At 34.4% G+C, this 20280-nt stretch overlaps 2 protein-coding genes across 8 annotated transcripts; one reads left to right on the top strand and one right to left on the bottom strand.

Moving 5' to 3' along the window:
- Positions 1–1557: 1557 nt before the first annotated feature.
- Positions 1558–11917, bottom strand: LOC127798167 (rab GTPase-activating protein 22-like). 7 transcript variants are annotated; one of them, XM_052331529.1, is made up of 12 exons: positions 11780–11917; positions 11299–11408; positions 10725–10820; positions 10282–10385; positions 8802–9019; positions 8249–8371; positions 8073–8161; positions 4098–4203; positions 3144–3241; positions 2142–2408; positions 1974–2057; positions 1558–1855 (listed from the first exon to the last, which is right to left on the bottom strand). In XM_052331529.1, the coding sequence occupies exons 1-12, from the start codon at positions 11787–11789 to the stop codon at positions 1841–1843; spliced, it is 1320 nt and encodes a 439-aa protein (XP_052187489.1). In that variant the 5' UTR covers positions 11790–11917; the 3' UTR covers positions 1558–1840. The 7 variants fall into 7 exon arrangements, with proteins under 7 accessions (XP_052187489.1, XP_052187492.1, XP_052187491.1 ...); XM_052331532.1 differs by having other exon boundaries at positions 11776–11914; XM_052331531.1 differs by having other exon boundaries at positions 11299–11405; positions 11780–11914.
- Positions 11918–14958: 3041 nt separating this feature from the next.
- LOC127796702 (60S ribosomal protein L14-1) lies at positions 14959–20048 on the top strand. Its single transcript, XM_052329003.1, has 5 exons — positions 14959–15126; positions 15245–15346; positions 16824–16953; positions 17037–17149; positions 19706–20048. Exons 1-5 carry the CDS (start codon positions 15124–15126, stop codon positions 19760–19762), a joined length of 405 nt encoding a protein of 134 aa, XP_052184963.1. The 5' UTR covers positions 14959–15123; the 3' UTR covers positions 19763–20048.
- The last annotated feature ends 232 nt before the right edge of the window (positions 20049–20280 follow it).

Genomic DNA, 20280 nt, shown 5'->3' with positions numbered 1-20280 from the left:
ATCTTGGATGAGATCGGCCTTCCCTTTGGTTCAATCTCCGGATAAATCAAATGCAGTCACAAGCTTATTACACTCTCAAGCGGACATACGATCAGTTCTCATTAAATAGAATATTTTTGCCTTCACCAAAAGTTGATCTCCTTCCACTCTCAAGAAAACTTGAGTTTTACCACTTGTGTCATACTTTGAGAGCAAAGCCACCAATTTTCCTTGCCACTATATATATATATATATATATATATATCTACATGTGACACGTGTCTAACATGCTTATCTAGCATATTAGACACACGTGTCATGTGTCTGATTTAATTTTTTTGAATTTTTTTATTAAATTGGCGTGTAGAACACCGTTGGAGCTATGTCAGGCGTTGTCTCCATGTCCAACATTGCCCAGACATTGCATTTTTCATATAAATGGTATGTTCGTGCTTCTCAGGTAACAACATTTTAAGGCCAAGGGGTCCAAAAGATAGAAAGAAGCTTCAATTAATTTCTCTAGTTGTTTCAAGGTTTGCTGCTAATTAACTTTTATTTTGTGAACAAATTTTTACAACCTAGGACAATATTTCAGGAACCTCTATGGTAATAATAAAATTACTCTATTGTAATTGAAAAGTTAATGAGCTGGATTGTGAAAACAATCTCTTGCAAAGAGTTAGGCCATCTCTAACATGTGGAACAAATCCTCACTAAACCAAAATTTAAAGAGAAAATTGCTAGAAATCATCTCCAGCAAGCCTCCTTATTTGTCTTCTCCCTCAAATTTTTATTGAGTTTCAAATAGTTTGCTAGAGGTGAGGAGCTCCTCAACTCTATTTCTCCAAGGACTCTCTATTGTAGATTTGAAATTTGAAGAAGACGTCGATGACAAGCAATAGTAGTGGCGATGAAGAGCAACAGTAGCAACGACGACGAGGAACAACAGCAACAACAACAACGATCAACGACGATGAGCAAAATGACAACCAGATCTAGTGTCAATGACGAGAAGCAGACCGTCTTCTCCAAACTAAATGAGGACCAAATCAAGAAATTTCTATAGAATTGTTTAGAAATTTTTGGTGAAATTGTTTGGGGAATTTTTTTGTGTATTTATTTATTAATTTTATGTATGTGTATATTTGATAATTTTGTGTATTTAATTATTAATTTTATTTATGTGTATTTGATTATTTTGTATATTTAGTTATTAATTTGTGTATTTAATTATTAATTTTATGTATGTGTTAAAATTATAAATAAAGTAAAATAAATAGAATTAAAGTTTATAAAAATAAATAAATAAAATATGAAATAAAAAAAATGGAATAGAGACAAGTTAAAAATAGAGAGTGATTTATTTATAATATAATAGAGATTGTGATAGGAAGATGGATTGGAGATGACCTAATGAGGCAAATAAGAAAATAAAATTACCTATAAAAAATAAACCTCTACCGACACTTACAAAATGAAACCTCATATTTTTAAGGAAGAGCACTTTCAGAAACAATGTTCATCCATCGAATAAAGGATCTAATCATAACCAAGAGAGCATAGAAAATCTCTAGGACATAGCCAAATGGGGCCACTCTCATGTCTTGATATCAATCGAACTGATACAATCTCTCATGCAGTAGCTAAAGCATGTCATATAGTACATGCCCATCTCATCATCTTGCCTCAGAACAAACCAATGTTAATTTTGCCAAGAACACATCAAGAACTATTATACACGCACGCACACAAATGAAATGTTTTAAACAGAAAAAACAATTGGTACTGCAAAAAAGGAAGAAAGAATTTTGAATAAAACCTCCATCAAAATGTGAATGTTGTCGGTGCTCGAGAGCATTTTCTATGATCGTTTTGCCTGCAGGCACATACAAGTGATTAAGCAATAAGGCAAAGAGAAATCTAAATGATATGCCTGCATGTGTTATAAAAGAGGAAAAGTTGAACAAATGAGAAGATGATATGATGCGGCTTGCCTTGCGTAGGTACTTCTTCTGAACCTTTAGTGCATCCTTCAATGCCTTTTTTGCATCCAGATTTGAAGTTACATCACCAACAATCTGGATAAAAGTTTAAATGTGTCAGGAAAATACATGTCTGACTGACCAGAAAGATGAAACAGAACTAGCGGGAGTCGTGTGGACCTTAACGACATCATCTGGACCCTTAGCCTCTTTCAGAAGTCGTTTATTCTTGATTTCAAGGACACTTGCAACAAGGAAAACAGAAAGAGAACTAGATTGGTCTGTCAGTCCAGTCTTTATTCTTATCCTCTCAAATTTGCCATACTGCTTCAGCAGCCGATAATCTTTCCTGGAGGGAACATTCTTCTCCATACCCACATTTGATCTAGTACTTGACTCTTCATATAATACAAAGATGTTGGGATTGTATTCCATAGCCCACATCACCTGATAATACTACATATTAGATAATCTGGGTGGAAATCAAACTAAACCCAACATGGTGGAAATCAAACTAAACCCAACAGGAAAGCAATATAAGAAATCCATGAGCTCTAAACTAGGTTATCAAAATCATGTCTCTTTGGAAACTACATAAATAGATAAAAATTAAGGTTCCGTTCTCTTTACTTTTCAATTTTTAATTTTAAGTTTTGAATTCATTTTTAGTTTTCTGTTTTGATAGTCTATTTTTAGAAAATTAAAACCGCATTCTCTTTGTTATTTTGAAAAACTATTTCTCAAAACAGAAAATTAGAAAACGTGTTCTCTTTGAACTTTTGAAAATAATTTGTTAATAATATTTTATTCAATAAATTTGATTATTTAATAAATTAAAAATATTCAATGTTAATATATTATTAAAATATATATATATTTTAAAGTTATTGAATTTTGTAATATTTTTTCCTATTATAATAATAAAATACAAATAAATAAATGTGTTTTAAGTTTTGAGTTTGTTTTGAATGAAAACACTCAAAACAACTTTTTATTGTTTTGAGTTTTCTTTGTAATTTTTTTTTTTTTTGTTTTCAAAAATGCATTTTTAAAAACAGTTAAGAGAACGAGTTTTTTTTATTTTAAAAAACTGAAAATTAAAAATCACTTGAAAATAACAAAGAGAACGCAGCCTAATTATTTGGATAATCAAACATGGCTAAAGGCCCTTGATTACCTTACCTCCCAAAGATACAAAGCATCCACAAATGACAACTCTCTCCGGAAAAGAACCATCAGCATACGAAGGGCAAACAGATATTCCCCACCATCTAATTCCTCTGCCAAACAGAGAAATGAGAAATTAATTAATAATTAAGGTCTACTTGATGGCAAGAGAGAAGATATTATCAATTGCAACAGAGTATAGCTCCTTTATTTCATGAATTCAAGCCAGGCACCCTAATCTTTATTCTCTCAGTCCCTTTTCCAAAATTAATGTGCAGATGATGTATTCCTCAAGCCCGCAAAAGATTGTGCCAGCATGAACTTTAGAGTGTGTAGCTAGTTTTTGTTGCTGAAGCATTTAGGCTTTACTCATATTTGCCCGCTTCAATAAACTTGTGTCCATAAAAATTATACCGAATCAACCACTCCATTAGAACATCAATAAAGACAACTGAAGTTTTCATCTTCAATGGCACTACACCAAAAAAAGACTCATAGCTAACTTAAAAAAGATGGGAATGATTCAATGGGGAGAAAACAGAAGATACAGTGGGCTCTTAAACCATGTTGTTACTTTATTGTGCACTTCGTTTCTTTATTACTCTATCATAATGCCAAGACTCTAAAATTCTTATATAAGTAAATATTGGTTTTCTGGGCTTAATGACACAGGAGATTATTGGATGTTAGGCATCATGTTCCTCAAGTTTTGGCAAGGAGTCCATGGCCAGTTATGCTTATGCCTACAGGGGCTGTGACAGCCATGTTAGCCTTTATCCAATAATTAGCATTTTCATCACTTTGATTACCAAAAAATTATCTGATCCCTGCGTTCTTTTGAGTAACCTCTTTGGATGGTGGAGTGACAAGTAGAAAAACCATGCAATTGAGTTTCAGAGACTAAATAGTAAACATAATATCCAACCAAACATAAACTAAGAAAGAGTTGTAACAGGGTCAAGCCCATACCAAGGTGTTGATGAAGCTTTGGATCAATAACTTTAATTATTTCTGCAAGAGTATGCAACTGAGACTGCACCCCTATAGAACTTGCGCTGGACCTGAAATTTTCTCTCTTCAAAAAACAGAAGTGGGGAAATGAGAAAAAAATCCAAGTAGTATGAAAGATGAGAAGCTAGGGATTGAATTAGATTTTGCAAATTTGAGAAGGAAAGATAATAAATCAATTTTAAAAAAGCCTTAAATAAAAGCCTAGATGAACATAACATACATGAGTAATCATGTAAAACCACAGTCTGCATAACAAAATTAATTAGCATGTTCAAAGCATGCTAATTACTATAGATATGGATATTAAGCACTCCTTTTTTAATATTTTTTCTTTTTTGAGATAAGTATGTGCATATTGTCACAACCCTAGGGGTAAAAAGGGATTTTCCGGGATAAATAACCACTTGTGTTAGTTATCTGGGGAAATAACTAACTACTTTTATTAGTTAGCTGGAAGTTGTAAGTGGTTAGGCAGTTGGGTGGTTAGGGAGTTGAAGAGCTAACTGTACAACAGTCCAACCTCTTCTGTTATATCAGTTAGGAGGTGGGCTTTATATGTAGCCGATGGGAAAGAGGAACAGGGCATCGAATGATACATAAGTTTCTTCCCAATATCCTCTCTCTCTCTCTCTCTCTCTCTCTCTCTCTCTCTCTGTTCTTTCTGCCATTCTTCCCCAATTCTTGCTGTATTTCCTCCTCTTTCAGTCTAAATCCCCCTCAATTTCTTCTGAATTTCCTATTCAAACCCTAAGCAAACTCTAGGATCGTGACAAGTGGTATAAGAGCCAATGGTTCTTGGCTGTGGATCCAACTAATTCCAGTGATGATTATGACGATTCCGGCAACAAAATCCAGTAGCAGACCCATCGACACAAGTCAGGGTGTCTTCAGAAGTTGATCAAGAGGCGATCTTGATCGACACTGAGAGTGCGGATCCCAGCAATTGCAACTGGGATTTTGGCGAGAAGGAAGGTATGAAGTGGGCGCAGGTTCAAGAAGTGATCTTGATTGAAGATTCAGAGGTGATCAATCCTCGGCTGTTGTTTGATTTGGATTAGGATTGGAAAGCGTAAAGGGGAAGCAGGCCTGGGGCGATTGTTGAACCACAGTGACTGGAATAAGAGTCCAAGCGATCTTGAATCCGCAACGAATCGAACGCAGAACCGGAGGATCGTTGATCTACATCGGGCCATCGGCAATTGCTTTAAGTGACGAACTCAGATCAGGTTCATTCTCAAAGGCTACTGATTTGGGAAGCACCGGAAGGCGAATAGCTGGAGGCTGATACGGAAGTGAATTTTTTAAGGATTGAAACTGTTGAGATGGCTGAAGAACTTTGTGAAGGTACACGATCATGGGGAAAAACATTCAGGGAAAAATGCGCTGAAGAACGCAATCAAATCGTTAACCTCAGCAACAAGCTGGATGACCTACTCATTCTGATATCTAGAACATTCCAGATCCCACTACCAGTGGCTCTTCCTTCAAAATCCGCTGCTGAACCAATTATAGAGGATGCCGAAATCCTACCGGCTATTTCTGGTTGGCGGCAAGAAGTTGATGAAACACCTGCCTTGGATTTGGCAAGTCTGACTGATGAATTATTCAATTGTGCGGATAATGGTGCTAGAATCCTTCCTCCGACTTCTGACTTTTAGGAAGCTAAGGAACAACCAGAATTGGTAAGATATTGAGTCATTAGATATTCCGGCTAGGAACCAAGTCGGAGATGCCCAGAATGGAACAGCAGTTGCTGGAAAGATCATGGCAACACCATCAGGGAAGAAACCTGTTGAAGATGAACCTTTGGTGTACGCCAAGCAGGAAGCAAAAGATGCTAAGAAGTGGGAGAAGGTTACAGGCACATCAATTTTGGGTTTTGAAGATTATAAGCCTGTTGTTCTCGAAGGAATAGGTACTCCTCCAATACCTGATGTCAATGCAAAGCTATTAATTGAGGATTTACTGGATAGAGTCAGAGAGGAGGAAAAAGAAATTAAAAATCATTCACATCTGGCAAAAGACTACTGATTTTTTAGGCACCATCAAAGAAATCACTGGAGTTTCTGTTAAGGGCAAAGCAAACAGCATTTTGAGTTTTCCTCAGAATACAGATCACTTGGAGAGGAGAGCTTTGCCAAAGAGATATTTGAGGACCATATCCTACAATTGCAAGAAAAGGAAAAATAAAAGGAAAAGGAAAAGGCCACGAAGGAGAAAGAAGAAAAGGAAAAAGAAAAAAAGATGGCCAAGGAACAGTCTAAGATGGATGAATCAGATCGTGAAAGCAGGGATTGGATGAAGTAATTTCACCTGGGGGAGGCATGCAGAATCAATGGCCATAATCAGAACTTTACTTTAATTCTTGGGGACAAGAATTGTTTGAAGAGGAAGGGAAAATGTCACGACCCTAGGGGTAAAAAGGGATTTTCCGGGATAAATAACCACTTGTATTAGTTAGCTGGGGAAATAACTAACAACTTGTATTAGTTAGCTGGAAGTTGTAAGTGGTTAGGCAGTTGGGTGGTTAGAGAGTTGAAGAGCTAACGGTACAACAGTCCAACCTCTTCTGTTATATCAGTTAGGAGGTGGGCTTTATATGTACCCGATGGGCATGAGGAATGGGGCACCGAATGATACAGAAGTTTCTTTCCCATATCCTATCTCTCTCTCTCTCTCTGTTCTTTCTGTAATTCTACCCCAATTCTTGCTGTATTTTCTCCTCTTTCAATCTAAATCCCCCTCAATTTCTTTCGAATTTCCTATTCAAACACATATGCAGACCAAAACCTAGGGAATGTGAAGCATTACATTATTTAGAATTTGTTTGGAAACTTTAGAGGATTTGGAATGTTATGTTTTTATTTGTTTCCAACTTTAATTTGTATTCCTAATTTGGCCGTGTTATATGAATATATAAAATATTTCACTAATGTAAAGATTTTACTCAATGTTTGTGATGAATTGAATATACAGAATCTGGTAGTTGATTCCACACCCCCCCCCCCCCCCCCCCAAAAAAAAGGCCTCTGTGATCTCTTGCCAAAACCATTCCACCTTATTTCTCGTCTCTTCGTCTGTCTTCTTTATCTTCTTTCTTCTTTTTTGGTCCTACGCCAGGTTGATGCCCACTTGATAAGTAAACAAGAACGTAGAAATTAAGGCCCCCTTAGTCATATTGATTGCACAAAGGTGCTTATTTTGTTTTATCATTCCGCCAGCATAGGGAAGACCTATTCTGGATTGTAGGACTTCTAATTCAAGAGAAACAACAAAGAAATGATCACAGAGAGAGAGGGGGAGGGGGGGGGGTTCCTCAAAAACATCAGAAAGTTAACTGTATATATGCATTCTAAAAAAATAAATCAGCCATTTTATCAAATAATATCCCCTATTTTTTTTTTAATAGTAGCCATTCATTCAAATTTCTACTACACATAGCCAAAGTAACACTAGGAGCCAAGCTAACCACAATTTTCAGTTTGAAAGCTTCAAAGTAACACTAGATCAACCACCTCACATTTTTCTTTGTCCATCTCATCTGCCAAGTCATTATTTGATGGTAAAAGCTAATAGATTAATAATTCCTAAAAGCATTCTATGATTGTAACAACCTTCTGAATTTGGTTCGTGAATTGCAAAAATTAAAAGTTAGTTACAAAATTGTAACAAACTTAATAGTTCAGGGTTTAGTTATAGAATTGTAACAAACACTAAACCCTAAACTTAATAGTTAGGTTAGTGAATTGCAAAATTTAAAAGTTTGTTTTAAAATTGTAATAAACCTAAAACTTCAGTTTTTTTTTTTTTTTTTTTTTTTTTGTAATTTACCCAAAATATATTGGTTCCATAGGCAACGACTGGCAAAGCAAAGTCCACAAGAGGATTATGTTTTATAACAATATCACCAACGGGAACTGAAAGAAATCTCACCAGTTTACGCATTGCCCGCTCAAAGCACCAAAATGCATCTGCTTCATTTTCCATAAGAATAACCATTGGAGAGCAAATATCATTCATTCCTGTACAATAAAAGGACTTTTGAAAATACATGTAAGAATTTAAACTTAAAAAGTGTTTTAACTGCCCTTCAATGCAGAGGAACTTGCCTTGCACATAACCAATAACATTGTCCACCCAGGCGTAAATAGCCAGAATGTTCCAAAGCTTTGCCCGATTAGACTCGCTTTCATAAAACACTAGAGAACGATCAGTGCGTATGACATCCAAACCTAGTACACAAATTTCACCAGAAATATTAAGATGCACTGAGAGTCAATACAAAGGAAAAATGAGCACCAATTCTGGAAGCATCCTAATAAACTGTGTGTGGAGTTCCTACTTGTGAATTACAATGTAAAAAAAAGTTTAGTATTTTGGCTCCAACATGACACAATTCAATTTTCCATCGCATATTCTTATTATATTTCACAGCAGGGTCCATATTGGATGTATAAACAATTAACAAGGAAATTTGACACGAGGACAAGTAATCAAAGCACACACTGTAGGATTACTTCTTAAGAGACAATGCTTGTGTTAGAAAAGCAAAAATGGAAGAGCAGCTGCAAGAAGCAAAATGGGAAGTGAAGACTGCAACAATAACCAAAATAAACTTCATAAATACTTTACAAAAGAAACAAGTTTGCACCAGCTACAAACCAATTTGATGCAAGCTAAGCTTCCACCCGATCAATTTCTTGTCTAGACCAGTATCACTGCTACCTGCGGCGTCATTGTTATCTCCTGGATTATTGTAGATTGAAGGATCTTTGACTGGTTGACCATCATGAGTAACTATAGGTGTCATAAGAAACTTCCCACTACCAATAAAAGGAACCATCTTCTGACATTCAGCCTTCCATGCTTCATACTGCTCCCTAAGAATATAACTGCTATACTAAGTCACAGTGTTCGATGCAGATAGAACTCAATTTACTAATGAATAGCATAATACAGCACCATGCATGCATATGCACATGTAATAGATTTATGTAACACATATATATTCAACCTCATTCCCTAAATGAAAACAACCTCTTGCTAACTGCTTTCTGATTATACACCCATCTAATCTCTCCAATTAATTTGCCTCCTGGGGCACGCTCTATCAATGATCTAATAGCAATGCTGGGCCTCCTATGCTCAAAGGAATCCTTTCTTTTTTCCTCTCCATGACTCCATGCACTCTAATCTGTCCCATTTCATTGATTTTATTGGAGACCTCTTTTTCTTCCCAAAAAAAAAAAAATGAAAGGCCTTCTAATTGATTAGAGATGTAAAACAGGCCAAGCTGGGCGGGGTTGGCACAGTTGTGCCATGCTGGGCTGTTCCACACAGGCTGGCACACTTGGCCCACTGTTTTTTATTTTATTTTTTTTAAATTCAGAACATTTTTTAGTAGTACATTGAAAATATTTTATTGACTATTTTATCATTTTACTGAAATCATACACAAAATCATATAATACAATTTTTTTTGTATTGAATAATACCTAAAATAATTTTATTGTCTCAAAACACTGACAAGTAAAAAATTATAAAATACATACTAACTTATAATTTACAAAATATAATGTAAAAAGTTACAAATAATATACTACAATGATGTATATGCTAAATTTTACCTTAATATATTTATTTATAAATATAATTTTATTTTTTTTTAAATATTTCTTAGTGGGCCAGCAGGCCATGTTTGACACCTCTATATTTATAATTGATTCTTATTTACTTTTATTTTTTCTTTTTGAGACAGCATTTAATATTTTTGCCTCCCTTATTTTTTGTTATCATTCCTTATATTTGCACACTCAACATGATCATGATTTAAATAGATAACTGAATGACCATATTTCTAATTTAGATTCAGAAGTCTAGATGATAGTGTTATGACTCCATGCTTTTCAATGTCATCAATCTCTAAATGATAGTGTTATGACTCCATGATTTTCAATGTCATCAATCCTAATCACCAAGAAAATAAAATGACAAAGACTATCATATGGAAATGATGTTTATCTTCCAGTCAACTCCTGTTGGATGCCGTGAGGAAACAGGAGAGGATCTGTACATCCCTAGAAAACAGAATTTGATGTGTATGGTCTTCAAAGTGAAATATAATCTTTTGGGGGGATCTAACCTCCGACGTTGCCTGAGCTCATTTCTTTCATCAAAAGTGCTGTTTGGGTCAAAGCAACCCAACAAGAACTCCCACACAGCCCCTTTGATTGACGGATGAATACCCTAGCACAGATAAGGAAAGAGCACCCACAAGCATCAATACTCATTTGGTTTCATATGCCACCAAAGGCACTAAATTAATAACTAAACCAAATTTACAAAACTGATCAATAGATTAAAACTATCTATGCAGTATCCCCATAGAAAAGCCTACTCTTTCAGCTGCACTATCATTGCCAACAAGCATACCAAAAACAAAATCATCTAAAGATCGCCCAATCTAGGTGATTTTAGCTTTTATTTTCCAATAAAAAATGGTAACGTTAATAGACAAAATAAATATAGGAGTTGCAGCAATAGTATAGTGGTACTTATGAATCAATCAACAAATGATAAACTTACTCCTCTCTGAATCCTTCTCAGTACGCCTGCAATGTCCAAATGACCATCTTTAGAAAATGCAGCTTGCCATCTTCTTGCACTAAGAGTTTTCCGACGCTATAAAATAGATAAACAGCAAGCATGTTTATAGAAAAAAACCATGGCATGTTATGATAACACTAGGATATGGCATCATGATTGCATAACAAAATGACATATCCTTCTACATATAAACAAAAGGAGCATCAATAAATTATGTTTCTATCCTTCAATATCATTATTCCTACATATTCATGTTGCTTCCATAACACCAGCACACTGACTATGAAATAATTACTTCATAAATATAATCACCCCGGATCTTCCATTCTAAAATAGTATTTTCCAACGTTCTTGTAGAATGGAAGTTATGCAAGTGCTGGTTGTGGACTAAACAGAAACAGTTTTTTTTTTTTTTGGAAAAACAATAGCAAAATCAATTTATATAAGAAAATAAATTGCTGCTAAGTTGTGAGTCTCCGATATGTATTCAATTCAATCAAGGTAATAGACCGTGTAAGTTGGAAAACTCATCAGATTAAGATATTTGGCGCACCCTGGGCTTGAAATGGGTCTTGGGTACATCGCCTTGGCATTCTGGTTTAACTTCAAACCGAGAGTCCACCTCCCCAGCTGTGGACGAATTCTTCATAAGAAAACCTGCTGCTGCTCACACCGGCATCTAGTGAGTCCCTCACATCATTCTTCAGTAAAACCTAACACTACTATCAAGATGTTTACCAGGAAACCAAAGAGGCGCAAATTAAACAAAAAACACATAATTTCCACAAAATCGACTGAATTCAAGTCCCCAAATCAGTCCCACCTCCATATCAATTTTGAAATTGAAAAAACGAAACGCCTCAGTTTTAATGATCTCACAACGACAACGAACAATAACTTATTACAATGATTGGCGATTAGTTTGAAGTTTGAACAAGCACTGGTTCAACAGAAAATTTGAAACAAATGAAGAGATGGTACAGCTAAATTGCGTGTCCTAGTGACATAAATACAGATGGAGAAGGATTACCCACGCGTGCACATACGAACCGGCAGAGATGAGATCGGATCGGAAGAAATTAGGGATCAGTTTGCTGTGACCGCGAGATAATCGGAATGAATGAAGTGCTTTGTGTACTGAAAATGGCTTAGAATAAATTTGAAAAGAGAAAATATCATCATAATTCATAAAGCTGCCTGCAAACAGCTTGCATATGAAATTACTAAATTAGGGATACTCTCTTTCATTTTCTAATAATTTCTTTTTATTTATTTTGCTAAAAAAAATAGCAAAAATGTTAAATAATTTACTCTATTTTGATTATGTTTTAATGGGTATGGTTTGGTTACGGACTAATTTGATCATTGCATTTTAAGAAAGAAATATCAAATAAGTTATTGTATTTTCATATTCAACACTAATTTAATTATTATATTTTAAAAATTATCAAATAAAATATTATATTTTTAAACTCAAAACAAAATTCACTATTATAATATAAGTTTTTTTAACATCGTTCAACCATGATTTAATTATATTGTATCAACTTAATCTCTTATCAAAATTATATTAAACAATCACGAACATAGAAATCAAACTTCAAATTTAGATTTGAAAATTTTTACATAATTATAGTTTAGAGTTGTTTAAAGTATAATGATCAATTTGACCTCTAATCTTAAAGTATAATGAATAATTTAGCCTTAGTACCAAAATATAATGGCATTTAGCATTTTGTCCAACAAAAATACAACTAATATGGGTATTTTCAATACTTCAATTTGTAACAGAATAGAATAAAAATAATATTAAAAAAATATCAATTGAAGTCTTCCATTTTTTTATTTATATATGCATAACACGTGACGCATCTCTTATTATATTTAGGTGTACTCGGCAATTATATCAATTCAAAATTTATATAAGAAAATGAATTTACAATCTCATATTTAAAATATAACTAAACATAATTAAAGCCAATCAACCAAACTTAATCAATATGGATAGAGTTGAGTTTTGGTCTAAAAACTTACATAATTGTATTGAAACCAAATTCTATAACTAAAAAGGTGTCAAAGTAAGCGTGATGTTTGGAGCTCTAAGCCTTTTTATATTTTTGAAAATTATTTTTATAATGACCAAAAAAAACTATTTATTAACTTAAAACTACGATTTTCAAAATATAATAGGGTTAAATAACTTGGTTATTGCACCACTTTTCATTTAAAATTTGCAAACAAAATTAAAATAAAAGCTAAATTACATAAGTTAAGCATTACCCTTTAAAAATAAGCATTTATTTTAAATTTTTAATAACGAAAATGTAAAAAAAAAAAAACTAGTGACTGAGTCGAGATAAATAAAGAAAATTTATGTTAAACAAAGGGACATGTTACTAAAGTTACATTGGAAGTCAATGCTCTATTAACCTGCAATTTAACTTAGGATCAAATAAATATGTTGTTATAAAGAATTAGAATTTTAGATTAATTATATTGTCGAATTTCTAAAAATGACACAAGATAAAGAAACTTAATTTAAGTAGAAAAGAGACACTAAGGTATGTATCCTTCATGGCAAGATATGTATAGTCATTGCAAGCACAACCTAAACAAAAGACAATCAATTAAATCCTCCTTTGGAAGCAATTCTTATATGCTAAACCCTCGACTCAAAGCAATTCCCAAGACTTGGAGAACAAATAAATCTAAACCTAGTATAGAATATCATAGGATAGGCATTCCAAGACTCTTTAATATCACGTGTCCCAATCTTCTTGAATCTAGGCTAAGACAACTTGTACTTATTCAACAATTTTAATATAATTCAATTCCAATTTTGCGAATTAAGAAAAATCAACAATTTTTTTTGCAATATTGGCAAAATTGTCTCATTCTCATAACAAAACTTAACTCTAGGATATAAAAAGATGACAAGGGGTGTGCCTATAATATGAGATTCAGTGCTATTTTCAATATGTTTACAGAATCGCTTTTGGATTATTTACTGACTCAAATATCAGATGAGTTTATTTTGGTCAAGACATAATATTTATTCTTTTTTTGTTTATGCAATAATCCTAAGGCTAGATTAGCTTGACATATAATTTTTATTTTGTGTTAAATCTTATAGATTCAATTAGTGACTAAGCCCTTTGTCATTAATTAATATAACGAAAAACTACATGATTTAGTAGAGGGCAAAGTTGATATGCAATGAGAATATTGGGTGCACATTAGGGTTGCAATTGAGATAGTTAAGCTCAACTCGACTTGGTAAACTTGAGCTTGATTAACATGAACCAAACTCGAGCTTGGCTTGCCACAAATAGGAGGTTGTGCTGCGAAGACAACAAAAATAGGAGTGTGCAGTGGTGGTGAGAGATGGTGAAGATGAAGGATGAGTGATGAGCAATGATCAACAACAAGATGAAAGGCAACAGCGAAAGACAAGATAACAGAGAGAGGAAGACGATAAAGGAAATAGGGTTAGAAAATAATAGTAATATGCGGCCAAAGGAAAAGAAGAAGAGGAAAAGTGAGTTTTAGAGACGAGAGAAAAGTGGGGGAAAAATACATATAGTGCTAATATGTATCTATATATATGTATATATTAAATAATATATTTATAAAATATATATATCTAATATATAATTTAATAAATGATATCATAATAATATATATGCATGCTAAATAATATATTTATAAAATTATGAATAAATTTATTAATACATTTTATAAACGAGTTTGTTTTCACGAGTTAATTGTAAATTTCTAATCGGATCTGCTCACAAGTCTCTAATCAAATCTGTTCGTAAATTAACGATTCAAGTTTTATTGAGGTCAAGGTCGGCTTATTTACAAATCAAATTTTAAAATTAACCTCAAATTTAACTTGTTTATCTTAACGAATGAATTCAAACAAACTTTTATCGAGTTGCTCATGAATGGTTCAACTCATTTGCTATCTTAGTGGACATGCACAACAAATAAATTGAAAAAAATTACATTGAAGAAAAAGAATTATATTCTGTTAGCTAATAAAAGGGTGGTTAAATCATAATTTAACAATGAATAAATTGAAGATCAAAAGAGAATTAATTGGCCAAAAAAGGAACTATATATTTTTTAGCCAAACAAAATAAAAAAGAATTATATTGTTCCAACATGTACTACACGACCAGCTTAATGTGGACACGTCGACAACTTTGCCAGGTATCGATCCGCCGCGATTACAAGCCTAAGTTATAATCCGAGAAACCCTAGTTACACAATGCTATATCAACCTCTTCTTCGTTCCCAAACCCTAGTTTAGTGACACCTCTTCGTCTATCGATAGTCTGCTCGCACCAGAAAGGAACCCCCAAGATCGACGAAAATGGTGAGTTTCAGCCTATTTTCTCATTTACAATGCCTTCCTTTGTGTCTTTCTATCCAGACGGCATATGTAGTAATGATTTTGGTGTTTCTTTGGCTATTTACTTCTGTTGGTATCGTAGCCGTTCAAGAGGTACGTGGAGATTGGGAGGGTTGCTCTTGTCAATTACGGCAAGGATTACGGCAAGCTCGTTGTCATTGTTGACGTCATTGATCAAAATAGGGTATTTTTTTTTTTAATTTCTCTCCTGCTCCCTTTTTTCGCATTCTAACTTTTGATAGCTTGGGAGGACTTCAAATTGATTTCAATGAAAGAGAAACTGAAGAAGAACGCCAAACTTGCTGTTCGTTTTTTACATATTGTGTTCTGTTTCACGTGTGTAATATATTTGTGTCTGTCCGATGCTTAATCTGGTTGTTTTTACATTATTACTTACCGGGAAAAAGAAGTTAGTTGTATTGGTCCTTGCTTTCTTTATACATTTCGATGAGTTAGTTTGGTCCGTGTCAGCTCAAAGTAGGAAATATGGTGTGATCGTTGGAGTCAATTAGGTGCTTGGGCAGGTAGTGGCTGCATGGAAAACTCTTCAGACCATGTAAAAACTAAAGTTTTCAATATTAACTGGTGGAGACATTAAATTTGGTGCCAGTATTTGTACTTGGGAGTGGAGTTTATTATGAGAATGTCGAATGATTGTATGATAATGTATTCCTTGTTTGGCATACTGGATTTATTGTTTTCCTCTATCTCCAAATAAGGCTAACTCTCGCTATAAAGGTATTTGCTTATCCAAACCCTTGTTGAAGTCTTGATTGTAAGGTATATACTAAATCATAATTTTAGAATGTTGTCATGCCATGTAATAATGTTAGAATGTTATTGAAACATAGTTATTATACTATAGACTTCTTGAATGCATACGCTAATCCAGTAGTTGCCTACAGGCAACTCTGTTTCATGTGTATGTAAGAACAAACCTTTTTCTTTCGGCTTTTATGACTTGCAAGAATATTAGAGAAAGAAAGCGCCATAAGGCAATGAGTCTTTTACAGGCAATGAGTCTTTTACAAGTAAATAGTAAGCTAAGGAAAGGGCTATATATCCTTAGGCTAGTGCAAGTAATCAAGATTGTACAAAATAGTCATGATTGGATGGACTACCCTTTCTGAATTACAAAACTATGGAAATCAGAATGCTTCAAATGCAAAAAACAGAATGCTAAATTCTTGACTGTTTTTGTAAAGAAAAAAAAAAAAAAAAGAATGCTGAATTCTTTTGAAGGCTCTATTATTGCTTTCGCTCTACAAGGATGACATCGCTCAAAAAGGAAACTCAAAGTAGGCATGATGACTTGGGCAACACGATGACATGGTAGGTTCTGCAGGGTTCCACTATCAGTTCTATTTTTAGTTTTATTTCTTGTCTGTTCTCTTCATAATTTTATTATATTCTGGTTGTATCACTGTTGTCTCATTTTTCTGGAAACTTAAGTGATCTGTGTAACTTTGAGGTGGCTTGTTAAGTGACTGTCTTTTGCTCCTTTCTTCACCCTTCTTAAAATTTGTCAATTTTTTCATGCCTACTCATTAATTGATTGATACTATGTTGGGGGTTGATAACATATGGTGCTGACTTCCTCCTGCATTTAAAACACAATGGGGGATTTGGCCATCTTTTGTTGGCTCGTTGCACATGTGCAGGCTCTTGTGGATGCCCCTGACATGGTCCGGACCCAAATGAATTTTAAGAGGCTTACACTCACTGATATCACAATTGACATCAAAAGGGTTCCAAAGAAGAAAACTCTAATTGCTGCAATGGAAGCTGCTGGTGAGTAATGAGTGAGTAAATGTGCCCTTTCCCCATTGTTATTTGCATGATTCAATATTTAAACTCTTCAAATCTGATTGCAGATGTCAAGAACAAATGGGAGAACAGTTCTTGGGGCAGGAAGCTTATTGTGCAGAAAAGAAGGGCTTCTCTCAATGATTTTGATAGGTTTAAGATTATGCTGGCAAAAATCAAGGTTTGGAATACTTTAATAAGTATATTCTGGATTTTTCTGAGTTATGTTACTTTAATTTTTTGAGAAACTACTAGTATGTTTGTGTCAATTTGAGGGGCAATCCTTGCTTAGGATGTAACACCCCGCTTTCCCAGGGCATTAGATAACGTAAGATTTCGGGAATATATTTTTTTTCCAACAAAAACTCAACATATAAACCGTTCCCCGACAATCCCGTTACACCTTTTTAGTATATTAACTCAGAATCATTAATATACTAAGACAGGTAAATCACCTCAAATGCAGAAGGTAGATCGAAACTTCAAATGGTATACAACCGAAACCATCTTATTCATAACTTTAAAGTCAAACCATCGTTTTACATGACGTTATAAAAATATACAACATAATTGAAAACGACATACTATAAACTATCCACTAATCGCTGTCACTTCTCGGCAATCTTTTTTCCTTTCGCACTGCTGCCTTCACCTAGAACGTTTGAATATTCCAGGGACATAGTCTAAATTAGATGATGAATAATCTAAGTGAGAGTTCAAAACACGTTTTCATGAATGTATGCAAGACATGATACAAACCGATAAGACCTAGCTCAAGAGAATCCCTCACAACGCTTAACTTAACCACGGGGAAAGAACAATATCTCTAAAGGCAACATCACCACACTGACACATTGACACAACACGGTCCTAGCTTAAGAGGGGCAATGTCAACGCATCTCCCCAATATCTCGAGAACAATCGTAACTACTCCCGGCCCAGGAGGGTCACATCGACGTAGGAACCCGACTCACCATAATTACGTCAGGGATTACATTCCCACTCAAAAGCATTTAGAAACCATTACCCAATCCCAATTCATATCCCATATGGACCACCAGTCGTCTTAGTGCAACTTCCCTAGCCATATGGCTCGACACGGAAACCTAGGCGGCTATTTCGGCATGCACACCAGCACAAGATACCCCTATACATTATTCTGATACGACTATACTATTCGGACAACGTTCTCGACTAACATCCCATAGGAGCAACACAAAACGCATGACAATGCCACATGTCACAAATCAATGCATTATATAAACAACATTTTATAAAATACATCGCACATGTATAAAATGTTTTAGGACGAACCTTCCACATGAAACCAACCATCTCCGGTTACCATTCGCATGCAACAAAATCATTTTGCATGAAATCACAATACATTTAGGTAGAATAAATACCAAATTTTTAGGATAGAACTACTCACAATAAAACCAAGTTTTGGGGGCGAACACTCACCTTAAATGTAATTCAGAATGCCTCGAAATTCGAGTTCAACCTCAACTCTGGTGTCAAACTTTTAAATACTAAATTTCGAGCCTCAACACATTCCTTGAACTTCAAATAAATTTCTAAAATTTTTCAAAAACTTGCTACTATTTTTTCCTTTTTTTTCTCTTTCTTTTTTCTTCCCCCCTCCTCCTCCTTCCTCCTCCTCTCTATTCTCTCCCTGCCTTCTGCCCCTTCGCCTAAGCCTATATATACTTGTCTAGGCTTGGGCTCCAAGCATATATATGAATATTATATATTATAGCTATCACTTGGCCTCTACTCTATATATGCATATAATAATTGCATTCGAGGAGCTCATTGCCTTTCACGCACATTTCACCCACATAAATATATATATTATATATTCACAATTCTTGGGCACCACGCATAGCCTATTGTATTACCCCCCTGATTTCATTCACAGTACACAGATATATATACATGTATATATGTAATTTATATAATATATTATACATAATGTATAATTTATTAAAATTATTATAAATTCCTCAATTAAATTCTTAATTCCATTTTAAGCATTGCATAATTGCAATTATATCCTCACATATCAATTTCATTTGGATTAAAATATCAAAATTCCAAAATTAATAACTCAAAACTTACTCGATAAGGACGATTTCGCCCCCGCGTTCTCACGGGACTTTTGTTTCATCTCAAAACCACTTCAGGGTTAATCCTTATGTAAAATCGGAGCCCCTTTAAGGTTTTGTTGACTTTTCGGAAGTCCTGTATGACGATTCGATTTTTTAGCTTGAATCACATCTATATCGAAAACAATATCGATTCCAATTTCTTTTAATACCATAAATCCTATCTTAGAACACTCGTCAGTACTGTACAATTTTCCTTAAATATCTAGGGTTTGGGACACTCTTGTGATTGATTTGGTCACTCAAATTTGTGATAATGTACCCTATAGCTCCACTCTTTCAAAAATTTCACCTATACCTTTTGTAAAATTTCATTTATAACCTCAAGAATTTTTCGGGTATTTCATAGGAGGACTCCTAATTCAACCTTGCTTACGAGGATTAGGAATCTAAAGCGGGATGACTCGTGACTCCAAGAGTCATTTAGGGCTTTTTTCTCCTAAAGTTGTGGAATTGATGCACGCTGCTTAAAAATGAAATTACTTGTTATTCAATCTTCTTAACAAGGGGAAATAATCTGTCACGAGTACCGGTAATTGGAATTTACGAGATATTGATATGTTTTGCAGAGAGCGGGAGTTGTCAGGCAGGAGCTTGCAAAGCTTAAGAAGCAGACTGCAGCCTAATTGAATCCCCCGCCCCATCCAGAAATTTCCTTGGCATTTAGCAAAATTTTTGGTACCTGGATTTCAGTTTTATCTTCATTGGTGTATGGATTACTTAACTGCAAGAGAGATGACCAATTATTAACATTATCAACGTCACGTTACCCAATTATTCTCGTTTGCAACCTTTTTCTAAGGGGTGATTCTTCATCAGGCAACCTGTGTTTTCAACACTCATGTTGATGTGGTTCTACCATCAGATTATACTGGATATTGTTTATATTTATACGTAATACTGATTTCATTACTTGCTCCGCATTTATAAGTAAAATATAAGTAGTTAAAACTGCAAGAACGAAAGGTGGTAAGCAGCAGAAGTGAAATTGATTTTCAAACCCAATCTAAGGGAAATCAAATTGGCAAGAAGAAAGAAAAACTAAAACATCGATTGGAACTGGGCATGGGCTTGTTGATCCAGGACTTGCTGAATTAGGCTATGCTTGTGTCTGGGCTAGGGATTGGACCATGCTTGGCTTCGA

This window comes from Diospyros lotus, chromosome 3 (assembly GCF_014633365.1).
Source record: "Diospyros lotus cultivar Yz01 chromosome 3, ASM1463336v1, whole genome shotgun sequence".
NCBI classification, from domain to species: Eukaryota; Viridiplantae; Streptophyta; class Magnoliopsida; order Ericales; family Ebenaceae; genus Diospyros; species Diospyros lotus.
This window is presented reverse-complemented; position numbering and strand designations above follow the sequence as displayed.